Genomic DNA, 13,916 nt, shown 5'->3' with positions numbered 1-13,916 from the left:
TATGAAACTCAACTAACACATGTTCTTCTGGCAAGCTATTCCAGCAGTTTTCAGTCTTTACAAATTTTGAAACGTAAAAATTCAGAAAAAGTTGTGTATTACCTGACAACTGAAAAAACAGGTGACTCTGAATAAACATACGAAAACAACTCTATAGAGTAAAACCTAAGTTTTTTGGATAATGTAGTTACGTTGTAAAATGTTTGTTTCCATTAAGCTACACACTAGGCAATTTTGAAGGGAGCTTGTTTCTATAAAGTTGATATTATAAATAAACATAGTGCAACGCCATTGTGAACCAGTCAATGTTTACGCTATACAATCCTTCTTATTCGAATTTTTGAAAAAGTTTGCGTTTCATATCTATCAATTAATTGCAAATGGAATCAGATATCATACATTGAATGAACAAAAAAACAGCATTTGAACAAAAAGACTTAAGTTTGTGACTGATCCCTCATAAGGGAAAAAAGTATACAAAATTTGCAGTTCAAAAAAAGAACCTAGCGATAAAACTTATTTGAAGCTCTAAAAATCAGACCGTTTCGCGAAACAGTAAAACCCTACATTGATTTAATTAGTTAAATATCAACCTGATATATCATACCATGGATTTTTAATTGTTGATTAACGAATTAACATTGAGTTGAAAATTACTGAGTTAATGTATACGACAAAGTTTTTATCTTTGAAAAAACTTCAAACTCTTAATGATTTGTTGAAAATATTGGCGGGTATATTCTATCGCTCTCTGTCAGTCAGGACAAATTAATTTGAGATAGATAAAAACTTCCGTTGTTTATGCTTAACGAGTCTCTAGAGATAAGAAATGTTTTCATTTTTTTGGAAAAACAGAAACACATTCTTGTAGATAGTTAGTAAACAATAGGTAAAAATTGAAGGTATTAAAAGGAAGTAGTAGTAGTTTCTAGTGTAACTTAGAACCAATAAGTAGTTGTAGTAGTTAGTAATAGTATCTAGTTGTAGTTGTAGGTAGTACTGGTAGGTAGCAGTAGTAGTAGTAGTATTAGGTACAAATTGTAGATAGTAGTTGTAGATAGTAGTAGTAGTAGGCAGTAGCAGTAGTAGGTAGCAGTAGTGTTGTGTTCAATTCCGAGATGTTCGTCAGGCTTCATAACCCAATAATATGTTATATGGACTCTGCTGCTTTCAATTTCAAATTCCTTTGGATGTTACTCTTTCCGATGCTCTATCAAATATCGTTACGGTTGTGTTATTCTAAAACGTCGACAGAACAATAAGTAATCCAAAATATTAACACAGGGTTACAGAATGCTGAGCATATTTGATTCAAGAAAGAACTATTTTGAACTCTTTTGATATCTGTTGGCTTGGGGTGCTCTGGTAATTTACTTCCACATTTACTGAAGAATCGATTAGCGTTTGTTATGATTTCAATACCAGCATGCAATATCTACTAGTATTATTCCCAATACGTAAGCAAGACCTATACACTACTGGAGCTGATTCTAGCAACCCCCCGCAGATAGAGAGGTTGCGTCCGCTCTTGCTTAATTATTCAAGTGGCTATTTAACTTTAAATATTTGGCGCGTTTTACAGTTCGTGGAAACTACACTTCTTGTACATCATTACAATTTTTCTCTGATTCACGCTCTTGATGAATTCATATCATTCTAATTTATTTAAGTAAAAAGTGCCAGCTGCCCCTGCATATCATAGTTTCCCCACCAACTTTTTCTGTTTTGTTTAACAGAATATATTCTTTTTACTCAGCTCAGTTTATTGTTTATCTCTCAACAATTTATCTCCAACACATTTGTTTTGTAAATAATCTTGCTCAATCCTGAAAGGGTAGCCGAACAAGTGTAGAGAAGTCTGTTTTCAAAAAAAAATGCTTAGAACATTAAAAAATTGTAATCTTCTCCTGTTGTGACATTTTGCTTGCCAATGTTTAAAGGACAAAAGCGTGAGTTTAACAACGCTGAAGGTCAAAATCTGTTTGCAAGATATAATAATAATGAACCGTGGAAAAAAATAACAACTTTTTCTTAAACAGCTAAATTGCCCTCCAGGGACTTCTCTCTCTCTCTCTCTCTCTCTCTCTCTTGTCAGACCTGCATGCATATAAATACATAAATACATAAACACATTCAGACATATATAAATACATTCCACCGTAAACATATAGAAAAACGTACACACATAAAACCAAAAATTTCTTGACATATACAAACATTTAGAACTACTACACAATAGCATACATTCCAGCTCATACTCATACAAACATATTACTAAACTTAAGCACAGTTATATTTACTTATAAACGAATATATACACTTTCACGACTATATACATGAATACGCATAATTTTATACAACATTTTCGTTCTTCGATGTCTTTCAATTGCTCATTCATACATAAAAAATTTCAATTTTGAACACATGCAAGCAGACAGACGTACTTGTTTAGATAGAAGTACATACATAGTTACAATTGTATACAAAAACTAAAGACTTGTTTTAGACATCATACTGCACATTTGCAGAAGTAATGTCAACAAAAACTGCTTCTGACAGTTCTTTGACTTTTTTCAGACTTTTTGAGAACCTGAGTTTCTCATATCCTACTTGGTTGAACAAATTGAAGTTCACAAAAAATCACTTTTGTGTGCTCTTTTATTGCGCAAAATCCATTCCAGACCATTATAGGACTTCAAAAAATTTTACAATTTTTTCCCAAGAATTTGAAATTTTTTTATGTTTCGACCCCTATACTGCATGGCTGAAAACAATGAAGTCAACAAAAAATCAATTTTGAGTTCTCTTTCATAGCGCAAAATCCATTTAATACCATTTTAAGACTTTGAAAAATTTTGAAAAATTTTTCTCAAAAATTTGAAATTTTATATATGTTTCGACCCCTATACTGCTAAGATGAAAATATTGAAGTCAACAAAAAATTACTTTTGAGTGCTCTTTCATAGTGCAAAATCCATTTCAGACCATTTTAGCACTTCGAAAAATTTTGGATTTTTCTCAAAAATTTGAAATTTTTATGTTTCGACCCCCACACTGCATAGGTAAAAAAAAGTGAAGTCAACAAAAAATCACTTTTGAGTGCTCTTTCATAGAGCAAAATCCATTTCAGGCCATTTTAGGACTTTGAAAAACTTCACCAAAAAGATTTAGTGAGAGTTCAAAATTTAGGTAACTCCTAATTCTATATACAGCGAACATTGCAACAGCGGAAATCTGCCATTTGACTGTCGGGGCGGGGGTCCGAACCCCACCCCCTACAAGACTTTTTACCACCGAAAAACTGATCTTCTCTTTGTGAAACCAAGTTTTTTGTTTAAGTTGAGCCAGCCGGCTTAACATAAGAACTTCTCACAGGCTGACGAAACTTAACCAAAAAACTTGGTTTCACAAAGAGAAAATCAGTTTTTCGGTGGTAAAAAGTCTTTTTTTACCACCGAACCCCCCCCCCCCCTACAGTCATATGGCGGATTACCATACTACTGGTGCTTCAATTCTTTTAATTGCAATTCAGGACTGGTCCTGCTGTTTTTTTTTATTTCGTCAAGATTTTCGTTACGACCATATAACGTCACAATCACTTTAAATCTGCTTTTTGTTCATTCTTTTATGCAATTTCAACTGAAATGGGTGCGTGACGTCATTTTCCACTTTTTTGGCGTGAGTTTTTTTGTTCTTTTGCGTGAGTACGTTTTTTGGTTACGCGTGACTTCACTCTCAAAAATGACTTTCATACTGAAATTGACTACTTTTCTTTAATTCAAAGAGATAAGGTCATATTTGTGTGTCGCTAATTGAAGGTTATTTAAGGGCAGCTAATAGAAGCAGTAATAAGTTATACAGATTCTTAATCAAAATATAACATCTCATCATTCAATTAAGAGAAGTATTTTTTTGGTCTGTGTTTTTACTATCTTTTTGAGACTGCAGATCTGAGAAGTTGTTGTGGCTATTTTCTGGCAATCCGCCTGCTGCTTTTTTGGAATTTAAATTGTGATAGTTTTCCATAGAACTACTGTAATGGGTACCTGATTACAAACCTTTGTGCGAGAAATATTTGAAATCACCGGTTTCCGTTTATTCAAGAAGATAATTCGGCAAAGATTTGTCTGAGCTTCTTCTTTCAACATGGGCAGGATGCCAAACTATATCACGAGTTTTGCGCAAAGAAAAAAACAATTTTTGAAGAACAACAAACAAATTGAAATTGCCGTAACTTTTATGAAGAATCGTCTCCAATGTCTTATATTACTGGTCAAACAACTCTGCTTTCTGAACAATCTTTCTCTCGATTTAGAAGAGAATACTGATTTGCGAACGAAACATTATTTGTTCGTATTTTTTACAAAGCTGTGATAATAGGAGATACATCAAAAAGTTCGTAAAGTAGCATAATTGCACAGATTGTGAAGGTCCTCGAACTGAACACAAATTTTTTGTTATTCTGTTCTACTTGATAAAATTCAATTTTTGATCTAGTCAGATTCAGTTTTTGAAAGAGGGAGCCAGTTAACCACACTTGTGACTAATTCAAAGATTATGGCGCCCCAAAAATTCAGTTTTTTAAATTTCGCTTGTCAAAAGCACTAAAATTTGATATTCTTTTTTCTTAAATTTGATATTGTCTTTTTTCTGAAAAGTGTTCGAGTTTTGTCGTCCTGTTGGCAGTTCCCATAATTGATGTGTCTTGAATGCTCTCCGTTTAGGCATAATTTGATCTATGTAATGGTTAAGGCCTAAAGGTAATAATTTAAATACTTTCGACACAATTTGTGTTCGACTATTTTTGAACCTTTGATTGTTGCCAGCGCCTGCTAATGCGGTTGCCTGTTCCCCCAATTGTTTTCATTTCATTAGATATATTCTTTTTCTTTCTAGATAGTCTAATATATGTCCAAGATTTCAAATTTTAGTTACTTGTTTCATTGACTTGATGCCACCTATTTTCAATGCCAATTGTGTGTTCCTTTTATTTTTGTCTTCTGTGGTTTACTACAATGTTGGTGTCTGCTGTCTTAGCTCCCATTGTATATAAGTCTTATAAAGACGTTTTTGGAGTAGCAACTTCAGTATCAATATGCTTCTGGAGGAAATGCAATGAATGTTTTGTCGGTTTTTGAAGTGATCTGTTTTTTGTTTTGTTTTGTTTCATGAACGTCTTGACATTTGTTTTGTTTGTTATTTGCAGTCTTCATGTAATTTTGTTGTCTTCAGGTGCTTCAATTCTTTGAATTGCAATTCAGGACTGGTCCTGCTGTTTTTTTTATTTCGTCAAGATTTTCGTTACGACCATATAACGTCACAATCACTTTAAATCTGCTTTTTGTTCATTCTTTCATGCAATTTCAACTGAAATGGGTGCGTGACGTCATTTTCCACTTTTTTGGTGTGGGTTTTTTGTTCTTTTGCGTGAGTACGTTTTTGGTTACGCGTGACTTCACTCTCAAAAATGACTTTCATACTGAAATTGACTTCTTTTCTTTAATTCAAAGAGATAAGGTCATATTTGTGTGTCGCTAATTGAAGGTTATTTAAGGGCAGCTAATAGAAGCAGTAATAAGTTATACAGATTCTTAATCAAAATATAACATCTCATCATTCAATTAAGAGAAGTGTTTTTTTGGTCTGTGTTTTTATCTTTTTGAGACTGCAGATCTGAGAAGTTGTTGTGGCTATTTTCTGGCAATCCGCCTGCTGCTTTTTTGGAATTTAAATTGTGATAGTTTTCCAAAGAACTACTGTAATGGGTACCTGATTACAAACCTTTGTGCGAGAAATATTTGAAATCACCGGTTTCCGTTTATTCAAGAAGATAATTCGGCAAAGATTTGTCTGAGCTTCTTCTTTCAACATGGGCAGGATGCCAAACTATATCACGAGTTTTGCGCAAAGAAAAAAACAATTTTTGAAGAACAACAAACAAATTGAAATTGCCGTAACTTTTATGAAGAATCGTCTCCAATGTCTTATATTACTGGTCAAACAACTCTGCTTTCTGAACAATCTTTCTCTCGATTTAGAAGAGAATACTGATTTGCGAACGAACATTATTTGTTCGTATGTTTTACAAAGCTGTGATAATAGGAGATACATCAAAAAGTTCGTATAGTAGCATAATTGCACAGATTGTGAAGGTCCTCGAACTGAACACAAATTTTTTGTTATTCTGTTGTACTTGATAAATTTCAACTTTTGATCTAGTCAGATTCAGTTTTTGAAAGAGGGAGCTAGTTAACCACACTTGTGACTAATTCAAAAATTATGGCGCCCCAAAAATTCAGTTTTTTAAATTTCGCTTGTCAAAAGCACTAAAATTTGATATTGTCTTTTTTCTTAAACCCGACGGGCAGGTGACCAAGAGTTTCTTGTCATTAATACGGTTCCGAAATTACCCCAAAAAATTGGAGGTCGATGTATTGGTATAGAACGTAAAGCAAAAACTATATTCTCATTGTTTCTGGGTTGAAAGTTGCGAAAAAATGTAGAGACTTTATAATCTTATGCTTTAAATTTAAAGGAAAACTTAACGGATTCATCTAATCGGCAATGCGCTGGTTGCTTGGTAGTTTTCAGTGCTTATTGGGACTGGAATGTCTCAAAATAAACCTTTACCGCGGAGAAACTTTTCATCCGCACGTTCTGGTTATATCCAGCATTTTTTTGTAATTCTGGTGCCAAAGTGGCTCGATCGATATGGTGACTAAGAATGAGTTGTAATTATCTTTGCCCACTGTTTTTTGTTTAGATAATTACACGAAAGTGAATGTTGGCTCTCAGAAGCTGAGCGCAAATCACCAAATAACACAAGTGATCGAATGCTGCGAGGAAGAGGAGAAACCTGGTAAAATTTTGGAGCTGTTGAAGACATTAACTGAACAAGATCAAACTCTACGCACACTCATATTTTGCGACACTAAAAAAGCAGTCAATGAATTACACAAAAGTCTGAATGATAGCAACTATAGGGCAGAATGTATTCACGGCAATAAGAAGCAAACAGATCGTGAGTTTGTTTTAAAACAATTTGCAGAGAACAAAGTTCCGATTCTCATTGCAACCGACGTCGCTGCTAGAGGCCTAGACATTTCAGACATCAAACACGTGATCAACTATGATTACCCCAACAACTCGGAAGATTACGTTCACAGAATTGGTAGAACTGCACGAGGTGCTACAACGGGAGTTGCGTACACCTTTTTCACCCAGAGTAACATGGGTCAATCTGGGAAGCTGATTTCAATTCTTGAGGAAGCTAATCAAGAAGTGCCTACGATGCTCAAGTTTTACGCCAATTTTGTGAAGCAACGTTAGCCTAGTGCAGCTTAATTTTAAAAATTGCAATTCCATTTTTCAACGACAAGTTTCAGTTCATATTTGCGTTTGGCTCTGTATGTTATCCCTTGCCGGAACAAGATTTACGTCTTTTTATTTTGATGTCACTGTTAATCTCATTCGCGTTCTCGATTTGTTAATTAGCAAACTTTCAGAATTGAACTATTAAACTCACTGTGTTAAATATATATAAAACTATAATCCTGTTACATCTTCGATCCATATTGTGTAGATTCTCTTCTGACGTTGAACTTCATGTAATAGAAATTAAATCTGCTCTTCTTCTATTCTAGCGAGGCGTGCAGCAGATTTTGGTACGATTAAGGTGGCTGGCCATCGTTTGACAATCAATCCACCTATATTGCAAAACTCCAGACATGGTAATAAATGTGGGATTATTACAATAGCCTCCCTGTGCTATTTTTGTGTCACTGTGAAAAAATAGGCTGCTTGAAAAATGTGTTTGGAATTAACTCAAATGTTACCAAATGGCTTGATAGCTCCAAATGCTACCAAAATGGCTTTGTTAACAAATGGCTTGATAGCTTAAAAGATGAGAAATTAAGAGAACTAATTCGAATAGTTATTGAAGTTAGATATTGTAACTATATATACATCTGAAACAAAGGTTAAGTATCAAACATTTAAATTGGGCTAAATGGTTCATCCTTTTTCAGATGTTACTTAAAGGCATTGATTCCGGTTATTTCAGGTTGTTTTGTGGCAACTTCTCATTATATATGTCAATTAAGTAGGTTGATGTAAGAGTGAAACTGGCTGATAAATGTTAATAGCAGAGGGCAAAATAATGAAGAATTTTCAAAAGTAGATAAGTTTAAAAAAATTGTCTGACTATGTAAAAAAAACGTTGCAAATCAACTCTTCAACTATAACTAAATGAATTTAAAATGTCAATGCTAGCTATCACGCATATCATGGTAATGGCACCGAGATAACGAAACATGCAACGCAATCAAACTACTTATTAGAAAACGTATTGAGGTTATATGACCTGTCATTCCTGAGACGAAATGAAAACAAAAAAATCAGGATAAATACAGGTAATAATCAAGACTCGCTATTTTATTTCTCATAATCGGTGTCAAAATTATGTAAACTATAAGAGATGTTATAAGAAACTCTAGAACCAGATGTTTTTTTTTAATTTTGACTGATAATATCTCAATTTGAACATGTGATACGCGGAATTTTCGAATTGAAAGTTGAATGTTTGAAATTCACCACAATTATACATTAAGATCTATGTATCCAATTTTTTACTTCATTTATAAAGAGTATATTTTTAGTTTGCAAGGTGTAGCTTTCACTTTTTACAAAGACATTAAAGAAACATTCTTGCTTGCAAATTATGGTCGAGATTTAAACTCTTTTCCTTTTTTGAGAATCGCAGTAATGCCAAAATTTTCAATTGTACTACAGAAATATCCAGAAGCTGATCTCTCTTGAGAGTAAACTTACAAAACTTGTGAAATTTGCTGGCAAAGTTTTGCAATAAAAGTTGCCACTATATTCTCAGATTTTCTTTACATTATCTTGTGTACAATGATTTTTTATTCTGTTTCAAAGTTTGTGTCGCTAGCTTTTCATTTGTGAGTGTTGCAGTATCTTCAAAAGTAAAAACATACTGATTTTCTTTCGCTATCCTCAATCAATGCAGGGGAATGGTTTCTAACTGTATCCTATCATATTTGGTCATTGTTATCAAAATAATTAGCCAAAATCAATCCTCGCAGAAAAAGTACTTAAAAATAATATGGACCCATTCTCAAGTGTCGCAGAGGAAAAGATAAAACAACTGCATTTTTCATAACCAAATTTGAAACCCAACTTATAAGAGTTAAAAATTTCCTTCCATACCCGAAAAACTTGGATATAGTAATTAGGAACGTGCTGTTTCATGTCTTCCATTCACCCCTCTCTCGGGTCTAACTTGTTTACCACTTTTCAGGTCTCAAATCTACATGACGCCATATCTAATCTAGTTCTACAAATAGGCCTTCTGCCATTTGCTTGTTTGCCTTTGTTTTCATCCTAATTAAATATTGTTTTTGCGTCCTATTTCTAAACAAGCTTGTTTAGTTTTGTTTGTTTTCCGTTCCATTAGCACGTAATTTGGTGTCTTGGTTTATGCCACCTGCAGTCTTAGAGTCTCACATATCCACTGCCGTTTCAACCTTTGAAAATGTGAATACTTAAAGAGTTCCTCCTTGAGAAAAGTTTGAGACTTTAACATTATTTTTGATCAAAATTTCGCAATGGATTGCTTGTATCCAAATACACATCCAGCATCGGATTGTGACATATCTTTGACACAGAGTTCTTCGTTTGTGCCTCTCTCGTTTTGCAATAACGTACCAACTAACTTTAATAGTACGGTGCATTTTGACACAATGTATGCTTGCAATGGCACCCATCTTTCGCAAGAGTCAAACGCCCATATAATTGGATCACAAGTCAGTCAACATCATCCGCTGCCCTACAGCCTCAAATATCCAGGTAGCAAATCAAACATGATTAAAATTAGAAATGAAAAATGAAGTTAACTAAATAATTGACCAATGTTACTAGATAACTGGATGGTATCATTTCACCCCCTTCCCCAAATCTCATGAATTTTTATTGTTGAAATTTATGGGAGTAAAAATACGGGACACCAATTTGAACCACTGGCGTAATTGTGAAAATCTGACCTACATTTGTGATTATTAGCAGTCAGGTTTAACTCGGCCATCGCTTCTCTTAGGGACACTAAAGGTTTTTACATTTGTGTCGTTTTTCATCATGTCAAGAGAGTTCTTAAGAAAATTAGTCTGGAAAAAACTAGATTGTAAAAAATAAGTTTGTAGCTAGTAACTTGATGAGCGGTTGATAAAGTCAGGAATTTCCTAATCTGATTCGAGCAAACTTTCATCTATTCTATCGACTCATTTTTGTGCGTTATTCTTAATGTAAAAAATTCTGAAAAAGAATTATCTAACAAATTAACAATACTCCTCATTTAACTCTAACTGTTATTTAATTACCATAATATTATGTGGTATGTGACAGATTGCAAACTGGATACCTTGGCTGTTGTTTCATCCGTCAAATCGGGGCTGAAGCGACTCAAAATCAGACAACAGGTGTTCGCCGACCATGTGAACAGAACCCAAGGAACTCTGTCTGCCATACTGCGAAAACCCACTCCCTGGCACATGCTTAAGTCTGGTCACGACATTTACTGGAAAATGGCAGAATGGCTCAATCTATCCGACCAAATCAAACTGCAACTTTCTTCGGGTTCTCAAATAAGACAGAGAAAACCGTGCAAAAGGTCCCTGAACCACCGCAGAGCGGACAATTCATTGCAGGGTACCATAAATATTAATGACAATTTTACGACGCCAAACACTGAGTTTAAATCCGACTGTGGCGGCGCATCAAATTTTACAAAAATGAACACAAGAATTTCCCACGGTAATCAATTCACTTCTCAAAATGAAACCATCAGTTGGTCAAATGTTTATGTGGACAATTTGGAGGGTTCCTCAAACGAGGAAGTGAGCACAGGAGGAACCACCGTTAATATATGCCGAAACAATGAACAGATTATCGATATTCCAGAAACGAGAGCCAAGAAGAAATTTTCTTTTGCAAAATACCAAAAGCAAAGACTTTTGCTGGCATTCGCGGAGAATAGCTGCCCTTCCAAAGAATGTATGCACAAATTAGCGGAAGATTTGGACCTCTCTTATTCGTCTGTGAAAAACTTCTTTCTAAATTCGCGCCAAAGAGCAAAAAGCAAATAATTGTTTTCAACCTTTTAAAAAATTTAAAATCTATATTCAATTCTAAATTTGTCAAGTTTAAAATTTTCAATCAGGGACCTTGGAGCCGAGAATTTCTAAATTTCCCTTTTCCGTAACCATTTAAGTTGACTAATAACGATACAATTATTCATTGATAACGCGCTTATTAGTTGCTCTCGAACGAAGTTCATTTCTTTAGTTAGCTTTTGGTCTTTTTTATGCGATTGTTCGTTCGACCAATTTTATTGTTCGCCTCGGATGTTTTTCTTCTCAGCGATCGTCTGATCATCAAAAGAAGTCTGTTAAACTGTTAAAGCTCGAGAATAATAAGTAGGGGTCAGTAGAGCTGCTGTTTAGGTGTAAATTCATGGTGTAAAGCCAGCCCCTCCCTCCCCCCCCCCCCCCCAAACTCAAATCTCCTTGATCGCATCTCGTACGACGTCAGTTGGTAATGTTCTTCTGACGAAGAACTGAGGCCATTTAAAGACAGAAAAATTAGTCAATATTCCAAAAATTTCCACGATATATCAAAATACCAATTTTATCAATATAAGCTGAGTGTTTTCAATCAGCGAAAACGGAAATTAAATTTCTGAAAATGACTTTTGGTATAAAAAGTTAACAATAAATTTTCTTGAACCCCTCGCCTGATTGTAAAACTGAACTCCTTTTCAAGAATGTCAGTTGCATTGAATTACTTGAACAATGTGCGTGAAATATAGTTAAACCATCGATAATTAGTTCAAAACGTGTAAGGATGTCAATTTGGTTTCAAGAGGAAACAGCACGTTGAGTATCTTTAACAACACTACATACATAGCATCCAGGAAAGTAAATAGGAAAGTAAAAAAATGATCTTTCGTCTCTGGACAAAACACTCCCAGGCAAAGCAAGCCTTGCCAAATAATACTGAACTGAAAAAAGACGAAACAGTCCCAACAAAAGGGTCACAGGAAAATCGGCTATTGGCTAGTTTTTGACAACGCATTGGGTAAAAGTTACTCTAGCAATAAAATTAAACCAAATCAATTTACAAAAACTTCAGGTTTTGTTTTAACCGGCAAGATTATAAAGGAGTGCCACACGACGCTTGTCATAAAATAGGCTCAAGTTGCTACTGCGGAAATCATTCAGACAAAAAATCAGAATTCCTTGTTTTTGAAGGCTATAACAATATTAGGCACCGCCAACTTACCGATGGCACGTCTTCTTGGTGCTGTTGTTTTACAAAATACAATGGCAGAGTAACACTACTCCGTTACGGACAAATAAACAACAGAGTCACACTAAGCCATTACTGTCAAATAAAGGTTATTACAGTTCATAGCCATATACCAGATCCCACAGATATTGAAGAGAGAAAATTCGGAGTGGTGTAGGATAGGAGAAAAGAAATGGTCAAAGGCACAATGAAAAACAATATTTTGTTATGGAAGGGGAAATAATTTGAAAAAAAGCGGCAGCCTTTCCAGCGCAAAAACAATCAAGCGAAAACGACAGAACGCTTCAACAAGATCGTAAATGAATCACCCCTCGTCACTGCAATGATTTGATTCCAGAGATATTACAATTGACATAATCATTGGTGAGATAATCATATTTTACGTTTACGGACCTCGAGATGAGAAGTTTCGTTGTTTTGGGACTTTGCAATCCATTGAGCGCTCGAGAAATCATATGATTGGTTCTGTGTCGGAACCCTCTAAACAGCTTCAAACGTCTTTTCATTAGATTGAAACATTTATTTCTCCGGTTCGCAGTGTAAATTTGCGTCATTCGTTTGTCCTTTTTTCGACAAACAGAATAGAACAGCAAAAAACAATTCACTTCTGTTCTTTAAACAACAAAACGGTTAAATCATGTTTGCTTTCTCAGTCAACCGCCAAAACGCCCGAATGCAACAATGGCTTATCAGAATAAGTCTTGAGATAGAAGAACCTATTAGAATAATGCTCTGCACTGCTTTCCTGCCAGTCAACACTGCATTTAAAAAATTGCGGTAAAGTTGCCCCGAGGAATCAGCGAATTTGCAAAATTAATCAGTTAAGACAATTTAATCACAATTTAAGGCAATTTAATTGGTTGATACAATTCTACTAGTCACTGTTCAAAATCCTTGTTTCAATTTGTTTGTTTAAACTGCTGTTAGCACAGAAAGAAGGGCTTTTAAGAGCAACTCCATCAGTTCCGCCAACAACTGGAAGAGTGTTTTCGCAGAACTTTTTTTAAAAAAACATCCATCATCACCAAATCTGCTTGAGAATTGAAGAGGCGAGCAAAGCCTTCCAGAAATAATGAGAGAGAAAACAAAAGGCTGGTCACCAAATAAAGAGGTAAAAAATTACCTGAAAACATGTCATTTAATAGGAATTTGAAAAAAATAACGAAAATGAATTTGGCTAAGAAAAGTTAATGAAAAAAAATTTTCCACATTTGATTGCTAAACTAAATTTTTATTTCAAGTTTTTTAACTGAATTTTTTTTTACCAGAAAAATGTGATTCAATTATAGTTATCCCATCGATGTTGACTTCAAAACGTATAAAGATGCCAACATGTGTTCAGTAGGAAACATAGCACGTCGAGCATGTTTACAAAAACTAAATGGATATCATCCAGGAAATTCAATAGGCGCACCAATCAATTATGGTGTCCATAGAATTATCATCCATGTTTTTGTAACATTTACTAAATAACAGTAGCAGACTCACACTCAGCAAGGGACAAATCAAAGTTTTTACAGTTGACAACCATATAC

At 34.5% G+C, this 13,916-nt stretch overlaps 2 protein-coding genes across 2 annotated transcripts in view; both read left to right on the top strand.

Annotated features, from left to right (window-relative positions):
- LOC142358635 (uncharacterized) overlaps nt 1–7,627 on the top strand; it is a 32,871-nt gene extending 25,244 nt beyond the window's left edge. The window contains exon 3 of the mRNA XM_075410094.1: nt 6,764–7,627. Within this exon, the coding sequence (XP_075266209.1) occupies nt 6,764–7,329 (566 nt within the window). The 3' untranslated portion in view covers nt 7,330–7,627. The remainder of the gene's footprint in view (nt 1–6,763) is intronic.
- Nucleotides 7,628–9,626: 1,999 nt separating this feature from the next.
- On the top strand, nt 9,627–11,159 carry LOC142334892 (homeobox protein onecut-like). The gene is made up of 2 exons (XM_075383219.1): nt 9,627–9,867; nt 10,420–11,159. Exons 1-2 carry the CDS (start codon nt 9,627–9,629, stop codon nt 11,157–11,159), a joined length of 981 nt encoding a protein of 326 aa, XP_075239334.1.
- Nucleotides 11,160–13,916: the final 2,757 nt, after the last annotated feature.

Source organism: Convolutriloba macropyga, chromosome 2 (genome assembly GCF_964194025.1).
Source record: "Convolutriloba macropyga chromosome 2, txConMacr16.3, whole genome shotgun sequence".
Taxonomy (NCBI): domain Eukaryota; kingdom Metazoa; phylum Xenacoelomorpha; order Acoela; family Convolutidae; genus Convolutriloba; species Convolutriloba macropyga.
Note: the sequence above shows the minus strand (reverse complement) of the source record. Positions and strands in the feature narration are given on the sequence as shown.